General features: G+C 45.5%; 1 protein-coding gene across 6 annotated transcripts in view; it reads right to left on the bottom strand.

The window, feature by feature from the left end:
• The window catches only part of garnl3 (GTPase activating Rap/RanGAP domain like 3), a 617196-nt gene that overhangs the window by 532749 nt on the left and 57914 nt on the right, over positions 1-26533 (bottom strand). For 3 of the 6 annotated variants that reach the window (XM_072488536.1, XM_072488534.1, XM_072488533.1), the window contains exons 1-2: positions 12831-13246; positions 3795-3864 (exon numbers count right to left, since the gene is read on the bottom strand). In XM_072488536.1, the coding sequence (XP_072344637.1) occupies positions 3795-3864; positions 12831-12886 (126 nt within the window). In that variant the 5' untranslated portion in view covers positions 12887-13246. Of the gene's footprint in view, positions 1-3794; positions 3865-12830; positions 13248-26533 lie in introns of those variants that run through there. The other 3 variants (XM_072488532.1, XM_072488530.1, XM_072488531.1) reach the window with 2 other exon arrangements.

Here is a 26533-nt window from a genome sequence, read left to right on the forward strand (position 1 = left end):
GTCACAATTCACCCTCCCACCTAATTTGGTCTCATCTGCAAACTTTGAGATGTGACATTTTGTTGGTGATGGTTTAACCTGAGGATCACCACACCTCAGGCGAGGGGAAAGGTTGAGAAGTCGGTGCCTTCATCCTCTCCCACATCAAGTGCCACATACCTATCACTGCCTTCCTTTTGACCAACACGAAGTCCCTATCTCCAAAATAGGGCAGCACGGTAGCATTGTGGATAGCACAATTGCTTCACAGCTCCACGGTCCCAAGTTTCGATTCCGGCTTGGATCACTGTCTGTGCGGTGTCTGCACATCCTCCCCGTGTGTGCGTGGGTTTCCTCCGGGTGCTCCGGTTTCCTCCCACAGTCCAAAGATGTGCAGGTTAGGTGGATTGGCCATGATAAATTGCCCTTAGTGTCCAAAATTGCCCTTAGTGTGGGTGGGGTTACTGGGTTATGGGGATAGGGTGGAGGTGTTGACCTTGGGTAGGGTGCTCTTTCCAAGAGCTTGTGCAGACTCGATGGGCCGAATGGCTTCCTTCTGCACTGTAAATTCTATGATCTGTAAATTCTATGAAACTCCTCCACTGTCTTGTTCTACATGTTCTTTGCAACCTTGTTGTTTTACATTCCCTCATATCTCCTCTCATTGGGGTTCCTCACATCCAATATTTCATCTTAGATAGCAGACCCTGTCACTGTCATGGTCCGATTCCTCTGAACCCTCCCCCCAGACCTATATGTTTTATATCATTGAAAACCTGCTCATTGCTCATTTCTCAGACCAACCTCCGTGCCCTAACGCAATGTCTCGAATGCTTCAGTGCCACCTTCAGTGCTCAAAGTTAAAGGCGCTATACAAATGCATCTTAATAAACTAAACATTTCCACCCCTGTGGTCCAAATGTTGGGTGGTCATTGCCCTGTCGTGGAACTAGCATTCAGAGTGTGGAGCTGCAGAAACCAGATGAATGGACAGGATTTGGATAAGGAGATAGTTTCCACTTTGAGGGGCAGACATTTCTTTCAGCACTGTGGTGCTGCCTCCAAATCTTCCCGTTCATTTAGCTAAGTAATACCCGGAGCAGACTTCCCCAGGGACAGTGGGGAGAAAGTGAAGCCGAGAGCACGCCTTCAGAGTTGCCGGGATTTCCATCGGGACAGGAAGTTGTTCGGCTCTCTCTGACGTTGACCAGCTCCAGTCTGGCAGCGTTGAAACAGTTGTCATATTGGATGGAAAAAGTGTGCAACTTGGGACAGAATTAAAAACTACCGAGCAGCAATGAAATGTTCAGAACAAACCTATCCTGACCTTAGCTCTCCATGTTCCCTGGCTACTCAGAAGATGAAGAACCTCTCTTTTTTTTATTAAGACCAGGCACAGACAAGCAATGGCTGCCATTTCAGGCCAGTGTGTGGCCAACCCCAATTCCCCCCACTACTCCAGGAGCAGAGTTGTCTTTAGGGTCACTAAGACCCCCCATCCTATGAAAATCCCACTTCCCGGCAGGCTGGCAGCGGAGGCGAGAAACGAGCCAGGATCTGATTTCCGTCTGAAACGGGAAAATCCGACCCCATGTGTGTTGTCTGCTTTACCCGATCGCCATGTAATTCTGCATCAATTGCTCCTGATTGACTTTTTAACAGGAAAAGAGCAGCTTTTATTGCCTCCATCCCTTCTTTTTTGTTAATTTTCCCCAAATCACTTTTGAATGAGGGCAACACTCAGAACACTGGCACTTTCTCCAACTGTTCTTTATTCATGCCCACAAGAATCAGCAAAGGGGAAAATATGGCCCTCGTATTTTAAGCTCAATTCATGCAATGTCTGTAATCGCTATAATTTATAGCACTATTTTATGGTGCAGCACTGAAGCTACTAAATGGAAAACCTTTCACTGGCTTGCTATTTGAGAAACATGTCTTTGCCTGCATTTTGGTCTGGAGGCCGGTTTTGCTCATGGGAGCCTGTTTAGCTCAGTTGGCTGGACAGCTGGTTCATGATGCAGAGCGAGGCCTGCAGCGCGGGTTCAATCCCCGCACGGGCTGAGGATATTCACAAAGGGCACTCTCAACCTTTGTGAATAACCTCAAGCCTGAAGTGTGACGACCCTCGGGTTAAACCACCACCATCTCCTTCAAAGGGGAAAGCAGCCTTTGGTCATCTGGGACTGTGGTGACTTCACTTTAGTTACTTGTATTTAATGCTTGATAAATAACCACACAATTTATAACAATGTGGGTAAGATACTTAGAGGTTAACAGCACGGAAACAAGCCCTTCAGGCCAGCTTGTCCATGCCATCCAGTTTCTATCGCTAAGCTAGTCCCACTTGCTTGGCCCATATCCCTCTACACCCAACATGCCCTTTTAAAGTATGTCAGAACTCCAATATTTTCCTTAGCGAACAAGATGGGTTTTTTACGACAATTGACAATGATTTCATGACCATCCTGTAATTCCAGATTTTTATTGAATTCAGATTTCACCAACTGCCGTGGCGGGATTCGAACCCACGTTCTCAGAGCATTAACCTGGGTCTCTGGATTACCAGTCCAATGACAATACCACTAGCCACCTCCTCCCCTTGGCTGGATCCTGAGGACATTATAGGTTCTACTGCTTGGGTTGTGGCTTCCTTTGCTGCATCCCACAAAATAGTGACTGAAGTTGTTTAGCAGAACCTTTAAACTGGCACTCCGAAAAGGACAGCTCCAAGTAAAACGTGATGCAAAAGGGTTAATATCATGTCAACAATATTTAGGAAAATCCATGGGCTTGTCTAAGTTTGACTAAGATGCAAAGTATACTGCATTTTGCTTAACTGCCCTGTGGCCCGTATTACATCATGTGTTTTTCACAGCGTCACATCAGCTGTTAACAACTAAAACTAAATTTATACGAGACACCAGCAAAGAACTGATGATTAATATTTTGATCCAAAAATCATTTAAACATGATAACTCCATCTCGACTTGAGAATTGACATGGATTATCTGTGCTACTGTTTCACACCCAAATATTTGTTTCTTTATCCCATCCTTCAAGTTCCGGAGCCAATGCGCAGAGTGGGCAGGGCAAACCCTTAATCCATCTCATTGCTTCCGTGAAAAACCAGTTCAAATTGAAGCCAATTCATGGTCTACCCAAGATCCAGGCTGACAAGAAAAGGCTTTGCACCTCATCTTAGGCTCGATCTGACGCTTGATCTTCGCCACGATATTCATGAAAAATTGTTTGTTTGATTGTTCCATTTTGCACGATATTAAGGATGATTGCGGGGGGGGGGGGGGGCACGGTGGTGCAGTGGTTAGCACTGCTGCCTCAGGCCGCCAAGGACCCGGGTTTGATCCTGGCCTCGGGTCTCTGCCCATGTGGAGATTGCACATTATCCCCGTGTCTGCTTGGGTCTCACCCCCACAAACCAAAATAACATGTACAGGGTAGGTGAATTGGCCACACTAAATTGCCCCTTAATTGAAAAAAAAAGAATTGGGTACTCTAAAAAAAAATTTTTAAGTTTATTGCTTGCAATAAAGAAGGAGCTTGCACAACTGTTCGGCACTTGATATTCATTTCCTATTCTTTTTCATCAAAAATACCTCTTTTTAGTAGTGGACTCGCCAACACTAAGGGTATTCAAATGGTCATTGGATAGACATATGGATGATAAGGGAATAGTGTAAATGAGCTTTAGAGTAGTTTCACAAGTCGGCGCAACATCGAGGGCTGAAGGACCTGTACTGCGCTGTAATGTTCTATGTTCGATGTTTTCACTGCAGTAGAATCTCAGGACTTACCAGTTCCACAGAACCATAGTGTTTCCTGCTGAACTCCCCACGCCGACAGCCCAGGTCTTCGGAGGCAGAGCTGAAAGAGAAATGCTTCATCAATGAACATATCCAACGCTTCCCAGGTTTTTCACATAAACTAGCTCATAGCCTATAGGTATGGCTCAACCATTTCACTCATGGCATGGCTTCTACACCATCAATGGGTTTTGTTCCCTGCAAACAGCATGGGTTGCTGCCTAGGACAGCATAATTCTGCCCCCAAAAAGGAGGAATGTGGAATGCCTGAGACTTGAGATGAAAACCAGTGATTCAATTAAATATTATGTCATTAATCAATCGATAAACATTTCAAGAATTCTTCTCAATGGTAATTACATTTGAGAATCTTATCTTGAGAACTGGGAGCCTGCAGTAAGCCTGATTTGACAGATGCCTACATAACCTATCTGACCGTATTTTTATTTGTCCTGTTTTGCTTTAATTAACTTCCAGGAAGGAGATTCCATTCAGCTTCCTGAAGCTTCTGGAAAGAAGAGATAATCGTGGTCCACTACCTATGTTCCACCAGGCAGCAAGCCAATATAATAATTTTAAAATTCATTTACAGAATGAGGGCATTGCTGGCTAGGCCAGCATTATTTGCCCATTCCTAGTTGCCCTTCAGAAGGTGGAGGTGAGCTGCCTTCTTGAACTGCTGCAGTCGCTGAGGTGTAGGTGAACTCACAGTGCTGTGAGAGAGGGAGTTCCAGGATTGTGACCTGGCAACAATGAAGGAATGCCTACGTATATATATTTCCAAGTCAGGGTGACCAGTGACTTGGAGGGGAACCTCCAGGTGGGGGGTTTTCCAGGTACCCGCTGCTCTTGTCCTTCTAGTAAGAAGTCTTACAACACCAGGTTAAAGTCCACACCTGAGGAAGGAGCAGTGCTCCAAAAGCTAGTGTTTGAAACAAACCTGTTGGACTTTAACCTGGTGTTGTAAGACTTCTTACCGTGCTCACCCCAGTCCAACGCCGGCATCTCCACATCTTGTCCTTCTAGACCAGTGTTTTTCAAACTTTTTTTCCGGGGATCCATTTTTACCAACCAGCCAACCTTCGGGACCCAACCCACCCGACCTTCGCAACCCAACCCAGCCGACCTTCACGATCCACGCCGGCCGGCCGACCATCATGACCCACGCCTGCTGACCTTTGCGACCCATGCCGGCTGACCTTCCCGACCCACGCCGGCCGACCTTCACGGCCCATGCCGGCTGACCTGCGCGACCCACCATTTTCTCTTACCTTGTAATGTTGCGATGAACATCTTGCCAAGGTCATCCCCACACCCCACTACTTGCCTTCAAACAACCGCGCAACCTCAAACAAACCATTGTTTGCTGCAAACTACCCAGCCTTCCGAACAGTGACCACGACACCACACAACCCTGCCATGGCAATCTCTGCAAGACGAGCCAGATCATCGACATGGATACCACCATTACACGTGAGAACACCACCCACCAGGTACGCGGTACGTACTCGTGCGACTCGGCCAACGTTGTCTACCTCATACGCTGCAGGAAGGGATGTCCTGAAGCGTGGTACATTGGCGAGACCATGCAGACGCTGCGACAACGAATGGACGGACATCGCGCGACAATCACCAGGCAGGAATGTTCCCTTCCAGTCGGGGAACACTTCAGCAATCAAGGGCATTCAGCCTCTGATCTCCGGGTAAGCGTTCTCCAAGGCGGCCTTCAGGACGCGCGACAACGCAGAATCGCCGAGCAGAAACCTATAGCCAAGTTCCGCACACATGAGTGCGGCCTCAACCGGGACCTGGGATTCATGTTGCATTACATTCATCCCCCACCATCTGGCCTGCGAAATCCTACCAACTGTCCTGGCTTGACACAATTCACACCTCTTTAACCTGGGGTTACCCCATCTCTGGATCTGTAAAGATTTAATCACCTGCTAATGCTCGCATTCCAAGCATTGTCTGGCAGCTTTGAATTTGTCTATATATATGTTTCTGGAACATACCTCTTCATTCACCTGAGGAAGGAGCAGCGCTCCGAAAGCTAGTGACATCGAAACAAACCTGTTGGACTTTAACCTGGTGTTGTAAGATTTCGTACTGTGCTCGCCCCAGTCCAACGCCGGCATCTCCACATCTTGTAATGTTTAGGTGAAATGTGGTGAACCTCCAATTTCTTGAGGATGAAAACATTTTCAGTTTCTGCATTTTTTATCCTGTAAAATGTTATCAAATAAAAACTCCCCCGAACTTGTTAAAAAACACGCTGCGGCCGTATTAAAAAAATGCGGCCGCACTGCGCATGCGTGTCTGCTCATCAATGCGCATGCGCAAAAACTCTTCGCATGAGCACCGATGAGCGGGCACGCATGCGCAGGGCAGCTGCATTTTAAAAATATGTTCGTGGCCATTTTGAAGGCCGCTTGCTGCCGGCATAATTAAAAGCCGGCTGCTGTGGCTGTTGCGCGCAGATTTGCACGATCGAGAGCGCCACGATGGACGGCTCCGCAACCCTCCCGACACCCGCGGGTTACGCCTCCGACTTTGGCAATGCCTGTTCTAGACGGTAGTGGTCATGGGTTTGGAAGATGCTGCCTAAGGAACTTTGGTGAGTTCCTGCAGTACATCTTGTAGGTGGTACACACGGCTGCACACTGTTTGGCAGTGGTGGAGGGTTTGGATGTTTGTGGAAGGAGGAGCAATCAAACGGGTTGCTTTGTCCTGGATGGTGTTGAGCTTCTTGAGTGTTGTTGGAGGTGCACTCATCCAAGCAAGTGGAGAGTATTCCATCACACTCCTGACTTGTGCCTTGAAGATGGTGGACAGGCTTTGGGGAGTCAGGAGGTGAGTTACTGTCCGAAGGATTCCTACCCTTTAACATGCTCTGGTGGTCACAATATTTATATAGCTAGGTCAGTTCAGTTTCTGGTTATTGGTAACCTAGGATGTTGATCGCAGGGGATTCAACAATGGTAATGCCATTGAATGTCAAAGGATGATGGTTAGACCCTCTCTTGTTGGAGATGGTCAGTGCCTAGCACTTGTGTGGCATGAATGTTACTTTCCATTTTCAACCTAGGCCTGGATATTGTCCAGGTCTTGCTGCATTTGGACATGAACTGCTTCAGTATCGGAGGAGTTGCAAATGGTGCTGAACATTGTGCAGTCATCTGCGAACATCCCCACTTCTGACCTTATGATGAAAGGAAGGTCATTGATGAAGCAGCTGAAGAAGATCGGGCCTAGGACACTACCCTAAGAAACTCCTGCAGTGATATCCTGGAACTGCGACGGTGGACCTCCAAATACCGCAACCATATTCCTTTGTGCCAGGTATGACTCCAACCAATGGAGAGTTTTCTCCCTGCTTCCCATCGACTCCAATTTTGCTTGGGCTCCTTGTTACCATACTCAGTCAAATGCTGCCTTGCTATCAGGGCAATCACTCTCATCTGAGCTCTGGCATCAGCTCTTTTGTACACGTTTGAACAAAAGGCTGTAATGAGGTCAGGGGTTGAGTGACCCTGGTGGAACCCAAACTGAGCACCAGTGAGCAGGTTATTGCTAAGGAAGTGCCGCTTGATAGCATTGTTGATGATCTCTTTCATCACTTTACTGATGATCGAGAATAGACTGATGGGGCGGTAATTGGTCAGGTTGGATTTGTCTTATTTCTTATGTACAGGACATACCTGGGCAATTTTCCACATTGCCGCGTAGATACTGGTGTTGTAGCTGTACTGGAACAGCTTTGCAAGTTCTGGTGCCCAAGACATCAGGACTATTACCGGAATATTGTCAGGGCCGATAGCCTCTGCAGTATCCAGTGCCTCAGCCGCTTCCTAGAAATATAGAAAACAGGAGCAGGAAGAAGCCATTCGGCCCTTCGAGCCTGCTCCGCCATTCATTATGATCATGGCTGATCATCCAACTCAATAGCCTAATCACGCTTTTCCCCCCATATCCTTTGATCCCCTTTTCCCTTAGCGCTATATCTAACTGCTTCTTGAAAACATGTTATAATGTTTTGGACGCAACTACTTCCTGTGGTAACAAATTCCACAGGCTGACCACTCTCTGGGTGGGGAAACTTCTCATCTCTGCCCTAAATGGTCTACCCGGTATCCTTAGTCTGTGACCCCTGGTTCTGGACACACCCACCATCGGGAACATCCTTCCTGCATCTATACAGTCTAGTTCTGTTAGAAGTTTATAGGTTTCTATGAGATCCCCCTCATTCTTCTGAACTCCAGCGAATACAATCCGAACCAATTCAATCTCTCTTCATACGTCAGTCCTGCCATCCCAGGATTCAGTCTGGTAAACTTTGACTGCACTCCCTCCAGAGCAAGAACATCTTGATATCATGTGGAGTCAATCAAATTGGCTGAAGACTGACATCTATGATGCTGGAACCTGCTTTGGAGGCTGAGAACGATCATCTAATCAGCACTTCTATCTGAAGATTATTGCAAATGCTTCAGCCTTATCTTTTGCACAGATGTTCTGGGCTCCTCCATCCGTGAGGATGGGAATATTTGTGGAGCCCCCACCTCCAGTGAATTGTTTAACTGTCCATCACCATTCACGGCTGGATGTGGCAAGACTCCAGAAATTAGACCTCATCCATTGTTTGTGCAATTGCATAGCTCCGCCTATTACTTGCTGCTTATGCTGTTTGGCACACAAGTAGTCCTGTGTTGTAGCTTCACCAGGTTGACGCCTCATTTTTAGGTCTGCCTGGTGTTGCCCTCCTGCACTCTTCATTGAACCAGGATTGATCCCCTGGCTTTGTGGTAATGGTAGAGAGGGGGATATGCTGGGCCATGAGGTTACAGATTGTGACTGAGAACAATTTTCCTGCTGCTGATGGTCCACAGCGCCTCATGGATGCCCCGTCTTGAGTTGCTAGATCTGTTCAAAATCTATCCCATTTAGCATGGTGGTAATGGCTACACAACACGATGGAGGGCTTCCTCAATGTGAAGACGGGACTTTGCGGTCACACCTACCAATACAGTCGTGGACAGATGCATCTGGAGCAGGCAGGTTGGTGAGGATGAGGTCAAGTATGTTTTTCCCTCTTGTTGGTTTCCTCACCACCTGCTGTAGTCCCAGACCAACAGCTCTGTCCTTTAGGACCTGGCTAATTCGGTCTGTGGTGGGACTACTGAGCCACTCTTGGTGATGGACATTGAAGTCCCCCACCCAGACTGCATTCTGCACCTTTGTCACCCTCAGTACTTCCTCCAAGTGATGTTCAACATGGAGGAGTACTGACTCATCAGCTGAAAGGGGGACAATATGTGGTAATCAGCAGGAGGTTTCCTTGCCCATGTTTAATCTGGAGCCATGAAACCTCAGGGTGACCAGAGTCGATGTTAAGGATTCTCAGGGCAACTCCCCCCTGACTGTGTACCACTGTGCCACCACCTCTGCTGGGTCTGTCCTGCCAGAATAGTGATGGTGGTTATATTATCTGTAAGAAATGATTCTGTGAGTATGACTATATCAGGCTTTTGGTCGACTAGATTTGGCATAGGCCCCCATATGTTAGTAAGGAGGACTTTGCAGATTGACAGGGATCGGTTTGCCATTGATGTTTCCAGTACCTAGATGGTGGTCCATCTGGTATCATTTGTCTGTGGCTGTTAAATACAACGGAGTGATTTGCTGGGCCATTTAAGAGTCAACCACATTGCTGTGGGTCTGGAGTCACATCTAGGCCAGGCAGGTAATGTAACACACCCAGATGAGTTTTTAATGACAATCAATAATGGTTATCATTAGACTTTAATTTGAGATGTTTTAGAGTTTAAATGTCATCATCTGCCATGGTGGGATTTGAACCCAGGTCCCCAGGGAATTACTCTACGACTCTGGATTGCTAGTCCGGCGATAATACCACTGCAGCACCGCCGCCCCTTTAGAATGGCTAGGAGGATAAGCCAGAGTTCTAAATGAGTGAGTGGGCAGCACGGTAGCACAGTGGTTTGCACTGTTGCTCCACAGCGCCAGGGACCCAGGTTCAATTCCCGGCTTGGGTCACTGTCTGTGCGGAGTCTGCACGTTCTCCCTGTGTCTGCGTGGGTTTCCTCCGGGTACTCTGGTTTCCTCCTGCAGTCCAAAGAAGTGCGGGTTAGGTGGATTGGTCATGCTAAATTGCCCTGTAGTGTCCTAACGTTAGGTGGGGTTGCTGGGTTACAGGGATGGGGTGGAGGTGTGGGCTTGGATGGGGTGCTCTTTCAGGGCCGGTGTAGACTCGATGGGCCGAATAGCCTCCTTCTGCACTATAAATTCTATGATTCTAACCTGTAGATCAACACCCCAGTTCCCCTCCCCTCCAATATTAAACAAGTTTTCTATTAGGAGAATAAAATGATTAATTTTTCCCTGCTTTTATGTTGTTGCTTTTAAAAGCCTCTATTTGTTATATCCAGAATAGTGGCCACTGTTTGCAGTGCTTCTTCAGGTATCTCTGAGCATGATAACATTTCATCTGTACTGCAATGTTGCTGATTAAGACGCATTGGGCAACTGGGCTGACAAATTTTGTCAGGCAGTCCTGCTCACAGGCACATTAAGAGTGGCCAACTTGGCAATAATAATGTCAATAAACCTCAATGTGTTCAGCAGAAGCAGTCTCCCAAGTGTTTGCAATTACCGTCTCCTGCAAGACTGAGGTGAACTGTGAAGGTTAATGACATCTGCACAGTGACAGCAGGTAAACAAAAAGGATCTTGTGCAAAGGTATTTTTCTTGGGTTGGAGGCAAAATCAGAATATCAATGCTCTGCGTTTCTTTGTTTTTGTTAAGATTAAACACAGTTTAAGTCTGTCATAAACTCATGCCTGGTTTAATCCAGAACCTGGTTACATCAGCAGGTATGGAGTGATGACTTTTTTTAGCTGTAAAAAGATAGGTGGTACAATGATGTGCCTTTCATTGCCTGCTGAGGGAAAAAAAACACTTCTGCTGCATTCATAAAACCTTCTGTGGCTGCTGGAATGATGCCCTTTCCTGCGGGATGCTCCGATATGATCAGTGGTTCACTGAGAGAGGAATCAATGCAGAAATGTCCATTTGTTCTCCCAGTGCCTTGGCAGAGAGTGACAGTGGTGCAAGAAAGAAAATTGCTTCCAACTACTTAAGCAAGGGCAATGATATTGAAAGAGAGTTATGTGGCTTTCAGGATTTGCAAGTGGGAAGCGACTGAAGGACTGTGCATACCCCTCTTGCCTGAGCATTTCTAATAAGGTAAACATACAGCATTTGAAAAGAGCTGGAATAACACTTTTTCTTTTTCACAATTACATTTGAACTACATTCAAAGCGGCATCGGTTTCACATCCTTAACACATTTTTAAGGTATAAATATAGCTATCAAGTAAGACTTTTTTTTGGTCTCCCTCATTCTGTCCTCGCCCCTCTCCTGATTGCATGTTGTTCAATAATGTCCAGCAATGCTCCAGTTCACGAGGAGGGAACCAGAGTCAAAGCTGACCTTTCAGCAAACAACCACAACAAACACCCCCCCCCCCTGCAAGTACCATGGACTTCCAGAACTGGTCACTGACTCAGTAGGAACCCTGCCCGGCCAGTATTTCCAGTATCCTAACCCACAGAGAGAAATGCAGGAGCCCAGGAGCCTCCGCCCAGAGCAGGCATCAAACCCCAGACTCCCTCCTGATCGGTACAGCTCAGTTGCAACTCCCTGTAATTACGCTCTGGCCCAGCAGGGGAGCTCAACTCCAGCTTATTTTGAAATACGAGTGATCTGTTTTCCATGAAGCATGCCCATCAGGGGAAACATATTTTGACTATTATGCAGCTCGGTATCATATCATTCAAAAAAAATACACAAACACCAATTCAAAGAGATTCCAGCAACTTATGTCTTAAACAACAGCTCTTATTTGTGCTTCACATTAACCAGCCCTGCAAGTGGAAATATTTAAATGACCAACAATGAATGGGTAAATCCTTTTCAAGCATCATTTTAGAGATCCTTTAGCACTGACAGGCAGCATAAAAACTACATTTTAAAGAAATATTTCATTGACGCAGTGTAACCGTCAAATGGGTGGAATGCATTCAAATAGTAAGGACATTGAATAGAGGGATCTGTAACATAAATCCCTATAGAGCGCCACTTTCGAAGATGGGGGGGGGGGTGAATCCTGCCCTTTATTTAAACCCAGGTTAGATTTCATAAGACACCCTTTAATATGTGGACGCGAGGCAATTATATGGTACAAAGGCACAATGCTGAGTAATAGCTCTCCTGAAATTACTTAGTAATTATTATTCCTATGGGTTATTCAGGAAATTACAGGTGTTCAGAATTACACCTAGCGTTCCCACGGAAAGCAAATACTGAACGGAACAATGGGGGGGGGCGAAAGTTATGGACATTTGTACAATTGGGGGGGGGGGGGCAACAGAATCTCAAAACAGCCCAACTGGTTGTTCTTGCTGCCCGTGACACAGAGTGGACACCCCATACTTGCCTAAAGAAACCCCCTCCCCCCCCCCCCCCCCCCAAAAAATGGTTTAATTTCCCAGCTCGAGCAAGTTAGTTCATTGATGGGAGTGTAGTATAACTAGACAGCGTTCAAGTACACAACGCCCACTTTTCCGTCGTGGGCCAGTCTTTTATGGATAAAACACCTTGTCAGCCATCTGATAATATTTGGCGTTGGACGCCTGAAATAATAATGCATTTCTCTTAACATCTATTTAAAAAAAACAAAGTTGAAAGGAATGATGGAAAAAGTGCAGGATTTTCCGTTCCTCCTCAGCGCAAGGGAGGTGGGTATTTTTCTCTTGCACATATCAATAATAAAGTAGGAGACAGCGCATTTCACAGTACCTGCAGAAGGACTGTCTCGACACATCGAGAAACATTCGGGAACAGCAACCCTTACTCAACATGTCAGTGGCGAGGCGCCCCGCTTATATTCTCAAGCAGCAGAATGAAAGCACACATTAAAAAATAAATATTGAAATCTGTTTTACCGTTGTGTGAAAGTCAGCAGTTTAGTGGAAGCTGTATCCGCACTGCTCATGTCCATACATGCGCTTCTCGATCAACACACCAGTTCTAGTCAATGGAACTAGACATTTCATCTGCAGCAATCTTTAATGGAGAAAAATGCAACTTCACGTTCAATTCTGCAGACTTATTTTTTTAACAATCTCCCAAGGCGGGTGTTGAAAGTGTGTTTTCTAGCGACGGCACGGTAGGAACAATGAAATGCCCCACAAAAATGCAACATTTAAGGGGGGTAGGGGGGGAAGGCGACGCATTAGCAAGCGTGAGCCGCCCCCAGTCCAAATAATAGCAGGGTAATGAGAGCTGACAAAACGTGGCTCACATCTTAAATAGTGAATGTAGGCTCTCTTGTGTTGCTTCAGCACTTCATTCTCAACACATAAGGGGCGTAACGCACACACCCCTTTTGCATGTCAACGCTGTTCCCCCCTCCCCTCTGCCGCCACACTGCAGCCCGAGGCACCTCCCAGAGCCAGCCCCCTTGTAGTTTCCCGTCCTCTGCCGCCCTGCCCTGGGAACCACAGGGAATGTCAACGCTGGGACTACAACTACCGGCGGGCACCGCGCCCCCCCCCCAGCCGCCGCTGATTGGTGGAGCTCCCACTGTATCCATTCCAGAGCGTTGCGCTGGTTACATTTTGACTGGCAGCTGTTAGAAATATACCTGTCAGCCAGGGTGCCGCAAAATGTACAAGGCTTTATTCAAGGCTGTGTTTCAGTGAGTACAACTAGCAAATGTTAACGTCAACCACATTGCCCTGATGTGACTTGCCCCCCCCCCCCCGATCCCGGAGAGCTGCCGCACAACATTCCAATCTTCATATTTTTCAACTGTCTAAAAATATTTTGGGGGAAATTAGATATTCGCCAAACTGCTCTCTTGTCACTGGTCACACAAACACAGAATGCTGGCCCGTCTCAGAAGGTCTGACAGCATCTGTGGAGAGAGGAGGGAGCTAATGTTTCGAGTCTGGATGACTTTTTTGTCAAAGCTGTATTGCAGCCCAGGAAACCCCCATCAAGGGACTTTGGACAGGATTAGCCCAGTCCACATCTTCCAACCCCTGCTTTCAGATCCATGATTAATGTTACCCCCCAGGCAGACTGGGAAACTATTCAAATCAGATGTAAACTTATATTTATACAAAACTACCAACTTAACCAATGGCTTCGGGCTGCTGAGCTGCAGAAATAAGGCGATGTGTCCAAAGGCAAGTGGAAAAGGATTCACACCAGATTGCACTTTTTCCAATATTCACGGAACAGCACGCAAAATTGAACAATGATGCTTTAGGCATCGCAGCTGTAGCATACGAAGGCGTCATTGCACTGTGCAGGGTGTAATCTTTCCAGTGATACATTAAACAAAGGAATATCTGCCTGTCCAGGTTGACACCAATGATCCCATGAAACACCTCGAAGTGCCGGTGCAGACTCGATGGGCCGAATGGCCCCCTTCTGCACTGTAAATTCTATGATGAAGAGGGAGGTTCTCGTTGTATCCTAGCCAATATTCATCTCTCCACAAAACAGATGACCTTTTATCTCACTGTCATTTCTGAAGTTTGACTGGGTGCCTTGCCTGTACTTCAAAAGTAATTCACCAGCTGTGGAGGGCATTGACATGCTGAAGAGATGACAGGTATTATGTAAATTGTTAAGAACGCAGCTAATGTTAAATTCTAGGGTATTCCGAATCCCAGAGGGGAAACCTGGAATGCTGGCTTCTAACTGTATTCTTATTTAATTTGGTGCAATGTGAGGAAAGATGGGAAGACCAGTGAGGAAGGCTCCAGTATTCTTGTAATAATTAAGCAAAATAAATGTTTATCAAACAATAAAACACACAAGAAAGGCAACTAAAAACACACTTCACTACAATAGTAGTTACACACAGTATAATTAAATTGGCCCAGTTCCAACCCTCTCTATTTTCCTAAACTCAGAGCTAAACCCCCCAAACAACATCCCAAAGTTTTTAACTTTATAAGTAAAATCAAGCAATAATTGCCACACTCAGCACCAAATAATCTCTTTTGGGAATTGCTTCTGGTTCAGATTGGCAACAACTGGCTATACAAACAGGGGGCTGGATTCTCCACAGCCCTTTGCTGAAATCGGGTTTAGCGCAGGGGCAGAGAATCCAATTTCACGCCGAATCCGGGCCCGGCGCCGGCGCGGAGATTCTCCGGGACCCAAGAATCGGCGAGGTCGCAGAGTACGCCGGGCGGCTGGGAACCCATTGACAGAGGCCGCCCAGCGATCCTCCGCTCCCGACCGGTCGAGTTCCCGACCGCGTGGAACTGCATGGATTGCATGGAGTCTGCAGCCACCCTGATGGGGGATCGGACAATGGGGGAGTGCTTGTGCACGGTTAGATGCTCGGGCGCACAGCCGATCGGGGGGTTCTACGTTTTGCGCCTGGCTCCGCGGTCTGAGTCCGCCATGGAGCTCGGCACAGCGCAGACTTCAGACCGGACGTGCGGGGGCCTGCTGGCCCCCTGCAGGGCATTGAATTAGTTGGACTTTTTTACAGGAATCTCTGGAGTAAAACTACAGCGTTTCTACGCCGATGAGGGGACATAGTCCCATTTTGGGAGAATCCAGCCCGGGAAACCCCCGGGCTGCCGACAAAACGGAGCACCCCGACGGCGGAGAATCCAGCCCAATATCCCCCAGGCAATGGCTGGTCTCCAGCCGTGTGTGACTGTGCTCAGCTTTTTCTTACCTGAACAAATTCTCTTAATGACCTTTCTTACATGAGCTCACACTTTAAGAATGTAAGTGTGAAATTCACCCTCACCTCTCTTTTGAACTTTTACCACCCGTGCTTTAATTCCTGAAATTCTGTGCCCTATTGTTCTTTGCTTCACTTAGGTGTTGTCTACATATTTAAAAAAAACCTCAGTCAATCATCACAGTGCAGAAGGAGGCCATTCGACCCATTGAGTCTGCACTGACGCTCCGAAAGAGCATCTCAATCAGGTCCACACCCTGCCCCTTCTCCGGAACCCCATCTAACCTTTGGACATTAAAGGGCAATATAGCATGGCCAACCCACCTAACCTGCACATCTTTGGATTATGGGAGGAAACCGGGACACCCAGAGGTGACCCATGCAGACACGAGGAGACAAACAGTCACCCAAGACTGGAATCGAACGCGGATCCCTGGTGCTGTGAAGCGTCAGTGCTAATCATTGTGCCACCCTGCCCCCCCCCTTCCCAATCTGCCTCCTTAAGCACTTCCCATTTATTAGATTCCTTAATTTTAATTTTATCACAACTTCTTGACAACATGCAAATTATATGATTCATTCTTCCTTGTTTTACAAGTTAAAAGATATTAAATGCAGGTCTGAAGAGCAGCGTACTAAGATTAGTTGCTCCCCTGGCCCCAGAACAGCTCCAAAATGGTCTTTTAATCATCGAGTAATACAGTACAGAGACTGGCCAGCTCTTTGATGAAGCTATTCCATTAATCCCACACCCCTGCTCTTTCCACATTGCATTCAATTTATTTACTTCCAAGTATTTATCCAATTTTCTATTGAATGTTATTAGTTAATCTGCTGGCATCACCATCCCAGATCACAACAACTTGATGTGTAAAACAATGTTTTTCGTGTCACCTCTGGCTCTTTTGCCAATCACTTTGAATCTGTCTCCTCCAGTTACCAACTCTCATGCCACTCTCCATGTACATTGTATCCGAACCAGTCATAATTGTGGACGTCTATGTCAAGTCTCCTCTTAATCTTTTCTGGTCTAAGCAGTCAACCCCAATGTATCAAATCTCTCCATAAACCAATGTCCCTCTTCCCTGGTGCCATTTCAGTGAACCTCATCTGCACCCTTTCCAAGACCTTGACACCCTTTCTAAAGCGTGGTGCCCAGAATTGAGCACAAAACTCCAACTGTGACCTAAGCAGCTTTTTTATTAAGGTACAACACAGTTTCTTTGGTTTTGTATTCTATTCTGTTAAAGCTACGGACCCCTTTACATTTTTTAACAGTCTTCACAACTTGTCCTGCCACCTTCAAACATTTGCGTACATAACAGCCCAGGTATCTCTGATCTGCCACCCACTTTAACATTGTATCATATAGTTCACATTGCCTCTCCTCATTCTTCTCAACAAAATGTGTAATTTCACACTTCTCAGTATTAAATTTAATCTGCTATTTGTTTGCCATTTTACCAATCTATCCATGTTCTCCAGAAATCTGTCACTATCATTCCAATTATTTTCTGCATTTCTAAGTTCTATGATATTGGTAACTTTTCAAATTATGCCCAGTATGGCCAAATCCAGGTTATCAAAGTGTAACATAAAGAGCAATGGTCCTAATATGAATTCCTGGAGGAAACCAAGGCAGACAAGGGAGACCCCTCACACCCAGGCTTTGCCCTCTTCCAGATCCTTCCATCAGGCAGAAGATACAGAAGTCTGAAGACCCGCACATCCAGACATAGGAACAGCTTCTTCTACACAGCTCCTAGACTCCTCAACGACTCTCCCTTGGATTGATCGGTTCCCTGTAAGAATACTATTCACGACGCCCTAATGCTGCTCTTGTTTGGCCTTGCTCCGCACTGTAACCAATCACTATTTATTACTGCATCACTGTCAATGTACTCTTGTCGATTATTCTTTCGTCCACAATGTACGTACTGTGTACGTTCCCTTCGCCACAGAGAAATACTTTTCACTGTACTTCGGTACATATGATAATAAATATCAATCAATCAATTCCTCCAGTCTAAAACTCAAGCATCACTGCTACTGTCTGCTTTCTGTCCATTAGCCAATTTTTATATCCAAACTCTCCACAGCCCTTTAAATCCCAAGTGCTTTAATTTCGCTAACATGTCTATTATGTGGTACTTTGTCAAATGCCTTTTGAAACTGCGTATAAAAAAGTCATCTACACCATTCTCACCAACCCACGACATTACCTCATCAAAGAGCTCAATCAAATTAGTCAAACATGATTTATCTTTAGCAAATCTGTGCTGACATTCATTTATGAGCCCACACTTTTCCAAATGCCACTTAATTTTCTCCTGGCTACTGGCACCACTACCGACATTAGGCTGACTGGCCTGTAGTTACCAGGTTTATCAGTCACCCTTAGCAGTAGGTGCAATTGCCCTGCAATTGCAACATCCTAGAAGGTCATCACTGAACAGAAGTTGAGCTAGACTAGCCATATACATACCGTGGCCACAAAAGCAGATCAGAAGCTGGGAATTTTGCAGTGAGTAACTTACCTCCTAACTCCCCAAAGCCTGCCACCATCTACAATGCACACGTCAGGAGTGTGATGGAATATTCTCCACTTGCCTGGATGAGTGCTGCTGCAATGCTTGATACCATCCAGGACAAAGCAGTCCACATAAATCCAGTACCTTCAACATTTACTCCCTCCACCACTGGCGCACAGTGGCAGCAGTGGTATTTATGTCATGTGCTGCAGCAACTCACAAAGGCTCCTTCGACAGCACCTTCCAAATCTGCAATCTCTACTACCCAGAAGGACAAGGCAGCAGGTGCATGGGAACACCACTACCTGCAGGTTCCCCACCAAGTCACTCACCATCCTGAATTGGAACTATATGGAGTTTGTTCCTTTGATGTCACTGGATCAAAATCCTGGAACTCCCTCCCTTCCAGCACTGTGGGTGTTGTCATGTGAGAGTACCTTTAAGAAATGAGTGTTTAAGAAATGTACCTCTAAGAAATGGGTGTTTATCAGTGATGTCAGAGTGTGGGTGGAGTTGGGCTGTCTGTCAGCTTTTTACTTTCGTTTTAGGCTGTTTTCTGCAGGGTGTGTTTTAGTTTCGTTTTCAGAGCTGGATAGCTGCAGTCACAGCCAGAGGGTGTATGAGTCTCTTGCTCTGTAATCTAAAGACTGTAAATCGATCCTTTGGTGATTTAAAACTAATAACTGTTCTCAGTAGTGACTTTAACCTGATGTATTTCAGTTTAAAGGTTTTTCTAAGTCTTATGGATGTTAAAAGGACAGCTTAAGGTTTACTTAGTGTTGTATTCTTTGGGGGTTATATTTGAATTGATGGTTGCTAAGATGTTCACTGTATGTTTTAAAAAGGTTAACTTGAGTTCATAGGATAAACATTGTTTTGCTTTAAAAAGTACTTTTCGAATTCTGCTGTACCACACCTGTAGAGTGGGCCATGTGTTCCCTATACCACAATCTATTAAAAGCTGTGGGTCAGGTGAACTGCATGATACACTTTGGGGTTCTCTGAACCCTGGCCCATAACAGTTTACCTACACCTCAGGGACTGCAGCGGTCCAAGAAGACAGCTCACCACCACCTTCTCAAGAGCAATTAGGCAATGGGAAACAAATACTGGACCAGCCAGCAACATCCTATGAAAGGATGTTTTAAAATATTATTTTTTGCTTGGCATAAACTGATGAAGATTGGAGAATAGGAACAAAAAATGCAGTTATAAGGATTGCAACGACATTTGAGTTGTCAAGCTCCATTAAAAGAGGATTGGAATACAAGAATATAGAAACCTTGCTGCAATTGTCTAAGGTCTTAAGGAGACCACACCTGAAATATTGGCCACAGTTTTGGTCTCTGTTTTTAAGGAAGGATACACCTGCATTGGAGGAGGTGCATTAAAGGTTCACTACGTTGGTCCCTGGGATGAGAGGGTTGTCTCTGATGAGAGGTTGAGTAAATTGGGTGCATAGATTCTGCGGTATTTAGAAGAATGAGAGAGAATCTCATTCATGCTGCACGGTAGCACAAGTGGATAGCACTGTGGCTTCACAGCGCCAGGGTCCCAGGTTCGATTCCCCGCTGGGTCACTGTCTGTGCGGAGTCTGCACGTTCTCCCCGTGTCTGCGTGGATTTCCTCCGGGTGCTCTGGTTTCCTCCCACAGTCCAAAGACGTGCAGGTTAGGTGGATTGGCCGTGATAAATTGCCATTAGTGACCAAAAAGGTTAGGAGGGATTATTGGGTTACGGGGATAGGGTGGGAGTGGGGGCTTAAGTGGGTCGGTGCAGACTCGATGGGTCGAATGGCCTTCTTCTGCACTGTATGTTCTATGTTCTATGGCTGAGATAGAAACCTTTATGGTCCCTCAAGGAATCAAGGGATATAGGGAGTAGACAGGAAGGTGGAGTTGATGTTGAAGATTAGGCATAATCATACAGAATGGTGGAGCAGGTTCAATGGGTTGTACAATCTACCACCGCTCCAATTTCCTGTCTTCCTTCTTATGCTTTCCACAGTAGAATGTATCAATGCATTGGTCCAAAATTTGCTGAGAAGGGGCAGTATCTGAAATTTATTGGGCTTGATCACGTTTAGGCTTCAAATGATTTGTGTGACAGTTGCTGAAAGTGTGAGGTCATAACATTGCAAAAGGGGCATTGAGCAAGAAACTATGTATCGCCTTAACCAATCAGATTGAAGAACTGAGAACAAACAAGGGTGAATTCAATGTAAAATCAGTCACAGAAAGAGAAATAAAGAGAGGGAAATAAATCTTGAATTAAGAGAAAAAAACAAAATATTTTTTTCCCTAATGCTACATTTTTAAAATCTCTGACAATCATTAATACATTCACACTTTGAATTGTTCACTTTCACTTTCTAGGCCATGAAAGTTATACATGGTGACAATGATATTAGATTATTATCAGGTCAAAAGTGGTACTTACACTTGTCATTACTAGCTGTGAGTTTCTGCAGCAGGTTTAGTGCATGTCTACCATGTAAATACTGTATCTTCACACTATTCAATGGGTTTCAGTGGTGAGGCAGAGAGTAAGATGCCATTTTTTGAAAGATTAACAGTGGAGCGAGGCAATCCAGACAGCTACTTTGGATATTGACATTTAATCCTGCATTTTTCCCATGACTGTAATTGCTGTATCATTTATTCTTAGATAATAGCAAGCGCCGTAAGCGTCACTGCTACATTGACCGAAAATTCTATCCCAATATACATATTCGAATTGCTCCAAGCATAATACGAACAATTGGATTGTTGTTCTTCACACTGATTAATTCAACTTCAATCATATAGCACGGTAGCACAGTGGGTAGCACTGTTGCTTCACAATTCCAGGGTCCCAGGTTCGATTCCTGGCTTGGGTCACTGTCTGTGTGGAGTCTGCACATTCTCCCCGTGTCTGCGCGGTTCCTCCGGATGCTCCGGTTTTCTCCCATAATTCCCGAAAGACGTGCTTGTTAGGTAATTTGGACATTCTGAATTCTCCCTCTGTGTACCCGAACAGGCGCCGGAGTGTGGCACCCACGGAATTTTCACAGTGTTAATGTAAGCCTACTTGTGACACTAAAGATTATTATGTCAGACAGCTTGTTATGGACGCAAAACAGGGTTAATCAAGCCAATGAGTCTTAATGTGTGCCCTTCTGGAGGATCTTCACCACACCCAACCCAATACCTTATTAATTCTTTATCGTCACCAATGACCGGGCCTATGTCCCATTCGACAACACATTTAATGAATGTTCCCACATGTTTGACGATGCGGCAATGGGCTCAATCAGGAGTTCATTAAAAGAATGAGCACGGCAGAACATTTTAATCAGCGCTCTGCTGTCTATTCCACTTTAGAAGATCTCTGAATATTGATGATGCACTTTGTTACAGTTTCAGCTCTGTGTTAGAGACTTTTTCAGGTAGAGTGGCGCTGCTCATTACAACACTTTCTACATGACAGCAGTGATTTCACTTCAAAGGTATTTAATTGGCTGTAAAGTGCTTTGGGACATTTGGAGGTTAAGAGGTCTATCTTCCTTTCTTGCGATCACCCCCCATAAGCTGTCTGAGCATCATGCATTCACAAGTAGAGTCTATATTCTAATCATATAGTAGCATAGCAGAGGTGTGCAGCAATAGAATCTATCTTATGATCTAAACTGGATATTCATGTCTTTTGCCCTCAGGTGGCAAAAGGCAGGCTGAGGTTCATTTAGTTAGAAGAGTCACAAAGCTGCCTAAGGGAACGGAGTAACACTTAATAATCAAACCTTGTTCACCTCAGCCAACTTCTCTCCTCATATAATCAGATAATAAACTCCATGTCCAATCTCTTTTGGTTGCTGACTTACCTCCTTACACAGGTAAAGAATCACTTTTCATTCAAGCCACTTCCCAGTAACAAAATCCTAATCCCCAATATCTTGGACTCCAATTCTGGCCCTTACAATCCATGGTTCTGCCTAACGGAACAGCTTTTTATCCCATCAGTTTGCTAACTCTGATCATAGGAAAGGGAGGGGCAGCGTGTCCGATACCTTCCCCCAAGCAGCGATGTGGCTGGGTCATGCGAGTTAGGCTGGGTGTCTCGTTTTTCGGCCGGCAGAGATAAGATGTGTCATAATCTTTCTGTTAAAGTGTTCTAAGGCAGTAGTCAAACTGACTACCCTCTCTCCTAAGAGTAAACGGGATTTTAACCCTGCCCAACTGACAGAAACAGGATGTGAAGGCAGTTACAATTGCCTGTGGGACTCTACGTCGGCCCTGCATCTTGCAGTTTTACCTGCTATGACCAGGTGTGGAGTGGCATCATCTAGTCATCAGCCGAGACCTTCGCTAAATATGCAGATGAGGCTCCGCTAATGTCAATGGGGTACAACTGCTATTGTAACTATGGGCCTGAGTGGGAAAGTGTTTGTTGGTTACACAACAGGGAAGTAGCTTGGAATATTTCTCCAAGTTAAGGGTGCTAGATAATTAAATGAAAATCATTTATTGTCACAAGTAGGTTTCAAATGAAGTTACTGTGAAAAGCCCCTAGTCGCCACATTCCGGCGCCTGTTCGGGGAGACTGGTACGGGAATTGAACCGTGCTGCTGGCCTGCCTTGGTCAGGCTTTCAAAGCCAGTGATTTAGCCCTGTTATGTTGTTGCGGATTTCTCCCAGGGCAATCTCGCTCCAACCAAAGGAGTTGGAGCAGAAGACTGCTGGAGAGGCGGTAACTCTTTTTACTGTTTTTGTTACATTCCTTCTAAGGCCAAGAGGGGCAGAAGTGATTCTCAAGGTCCTTCAAGGAAAGTTAAAACCTCCTGTCCCTTGGGTTCCCCTTCCCAAGACTGACGTGATTGAGTGACAGGGAACGTTCTCTTCAGTCCTCCTCCCCAACATTTCCCTGTCGCCCATTTCACACTGCTGCTTTTGGACAGGAAACTTACCAGAGAGTGGAGCGGGGGGAGAGGGGGTCGTTAGTGGTTTGCAGACAAGGCCACAATCGGGGGAGGGGGGGTTTGGGGGGGGGGGGTTGCAGACAAGACCCCAGTGTCAAAATCTCCCTCATGCTGCTGAGGTCAAGGGAGGATTTGTGCCCACCTTTTCGCCCCCCACCAGCCTGACGGCTGTCCCAAGTTGAAATCAAGGTGACCTGTGCCCACATGAATCAAACTGTCCTATCACAATGAACGTGAATATTTGTTAACCCTCCAAGACTGGATAAATAAACAGTTTAACATCCATAGTCATGGATGACCTTTTCAATGCCTAATTCATCAACGTATCAAAATCCCCTCTGCTCGCTGCTGTAGCCTCTCGCTTTCTCAAGTGAGTAAATTCACTTTTCCAAAACAAAACACTCAAAATGTAATTCAATCCCAAATCCTTTGGAGGCAGTCCAAGAGAATCGAATAAGGAAAACAATTCAAACTTGCTGACTCAACCCCAACCCACCTCACCAATATTCCATGCAATTCCAGGTCGTGTTTGAAAATAGTTGTTTAAAATGACATTGGCTCCGAACCTTTCCGGCATCTTGAGTAATGGTGGAGATCAGCATTTAGGTTCATTTTCCATTATGTTGCTGAATCCTGGAATCCCCGTGGATTGGAAAATTGCGAATGGAACACCGCTATTCAAGAGAGAAGGAGGACAGATAGCAGGAAACTATAGGCCAGTAGGTCTATCACCTGTCATTGGGAATATACTGGTATTATTAAGGAGGTAGTGGCAGCATATTTAGAAAATCATAATGCAATCGGGCAGAGTCAACATGGTTTTGTGAAAGGGAAATCATGTGACTAATTTATTAGAGTTCTTTGAAGACGTAACAAGTAAGGTGGATGTAATAACTCCGTCAAGGCAAGGCTTCAATGCGAACAACAGAAAGAACTGCTGCTATGATGTACAGTGCTTGTATCCCAGCCCAGAGATCTCCGGCAACGCCAGTCCAGGTCTGAGCTGCAGGCTTTAAACTCCTACCAAAAGGTTCCTATTGGGGAGCCTCCACCTGCTCAATAGGGGAACTCAGAATTCCACGAACCATATGGGGAGATCACCGACGATCCAAAGTCTCCTTTATGGTTATTACAATAGTGGATAAAGAGGAACCTGTAGATTTGGTGAACTTGGATTTCCAAAAGGAATTTAATAAAGTGCCACATTAAAGGCTACTACACAAAATAAGAGTTCATGGTGCAGGGGGTAGCAAATCAGCAAGGATAAAGGGATAGTTAGCGAACAAGAAGTAGAGAGTTTTTTAGATTGGCAAACTGTGACTCATGGAATGCCACAGAAATCAGTGTTGGAGCCTCAATTATTTACAATCTAATCAATGACTTGAACGAAGGAACCAAATGTATGGTAATGAGTTTATCTGATGACACAAAAATAGTTGGGAAAGTAAGTTGCGAAGATGTTGTAAAAAGTCTACAAAGGAATTTAAATAGGTTTAATGAGTGAGAAAAAAATGTCAGATGGAGTATAATGTGGAAAAATGTGAACTTGTCCACTTTGACAGGAAGAATAGAAAAGCAGTGTATTATTTAAGTAGCAAGAGACTGCAGAACTCTACAGTACAAGTGATCTGAATGTCATGGTACATGAATCACAAAAGGTCAGTATGCAGGTACAGAAAGTGATTATGAAGGCAAATGAAATGTTGGGGTCTATTGCAAAGGGAATTGAGTCTAAGTATTCTTACAGCTGTTCAGGTGAGACTCCGGGTGGAATATTCCCACAATTTGTCAGTGCCAATTTAAACAGCGTGTAGCTCTCCAGCTGCACAGCCAAGTTTTCTCTCCAGATTCTCTGGCATTCTGTGCACCGAGAATCTGGGGGAGTGGATTGCGCTATCAGTCTAGCAGGGCAGGGCCTGATAGAGCCGGCAATGCAGGCTCCACCGATTTTTCTAGTATTAGGTTAAGGACATTTTAATACTGTGTTAGTAATAACATTTGTTTTTATATACCATATCCCTATTTTGTGTGAAATCACCCCTGGAGAGAAGCATTCTTTCCTCACAGTCTTACAAAATTAAAATAAAATATTGGGTTTTCTGTCCCGTATCTTAGTCACAGTTGGTGGCTGGTCCAGTCCAGGAATGTAATCAAATTGGGTTTGTCCGGGATCTTAATTTAACTTGTTTGGCTTGGGTGAATTGAACTTAAAGAATGTGGGTGGAATGTTTGCATTCTTTCAGGTTTGCAAGTTTAAATAGGGGGTGACTGAGATGGCTTTTCCAGTTGCAAACATGTTCCTGGGTGTGGAAGAGGTAACTTGGGCTGGTTTATAAAATTATTTTGAAAGGTGGATAAGAGCATTAAATATAGACCAAACGTACGACGATCTTAGGGAAATAATTATCTTGGAGGAATTTAAAGATTAATTTCCCGCAGTAGTGAGAACTCATGTGGAAGATAAAAAGGTTAAAACTGTTAGACTGGCAGCAGCAATGGCAGATGATTTTGAATTAGTTCACAAAGCAAAATCTGGATTTGAACATCAATTTCCATCTGTGAAGGATAGAAACTGGGGAAATGAGAAAGTCACAGATAGTTATGGTCTGGTCCGGGATTATAATAATTGTAAAACACTAATGTCCCAAAGGAAAAGGTGGGATTAGCACAATGCATCGATATGGCAACATGTCACGCCACAGATTTGTAGAAAACAGGTTCAGCTCCACAATCACCTACCCTGCAAAGCCTCAGATCTGCCTCACAGGTTGATAAGGCGCAGAAGCAGAGATGAATGGCAGGAATTTCCCTGCGGATTAAAGGACCTGCCATCAAGCTGAAATGTGGGAAACAGTGATTCAAAGCCATTTAATCAGGAATGCCCAATTAATGGCCAGAGGGCAGTCTAGCATCCACGTGATTTGAGCAGGCAGGCTCTCAAAACTGGAGGGCCAATTAGAGGCCTTCCAGATTGATGGGAGCAGCGGGGTGCAATGGAAGGTAAGAAAGGGAGCGGGTTCCTCAAGATGGAGCCGTCCTCTCTCTAACCTTTTCAAAATTTCCAATAAAAATAACTTTTTCAGCCAGGTCACCGCTTTGCGGGTGCCTCCCCTGTACAGGGCGGCGCGGGGCTACTGCTGAGCGCAGACAGTGAGGACATCCAAACCTGCCTAGAGTGTTGGTCCCCTGGTCTGCCACTGGGAGGCCACCTCTAGTCAATTGAACTGGCCTGTTGCACAGGTGGAAACTGGAAGCCAACTGGTAAATTGCAGTCAGCCCCAAGTGGCCATTAAAGAGTCTGATCAGCTAACTGTAGGGTGCAGATTGTAGTCTTACTGTCTCTCCCCCCCCCCTTCTCCTCCAACCCCTTCCCCGCCCACCCTTCCCCCACCTCCACAATTCAGCCTGTGCAAAGTAGTCTCGGGATGAAATGGGGTCGGGGAAC

The sequence above is a fragment of the Scyliorhinus torazame genome, chromosome 22 (assembly GCF_047496885.1).
Source record: "Scyliorhinus torazame isolate Kashiwa2021f chromosome 22, sScyTor2.1, whole genome shotgun sequence".
NCBI classification, from domain to species: domain Eukaryota; kingdom Metazoa; phylum Chordata; class Chondrichthyes; order Carcharhiniformes; family Scyliorhinidae; genus Scyliorhinus; species Scyliorhinus torazame.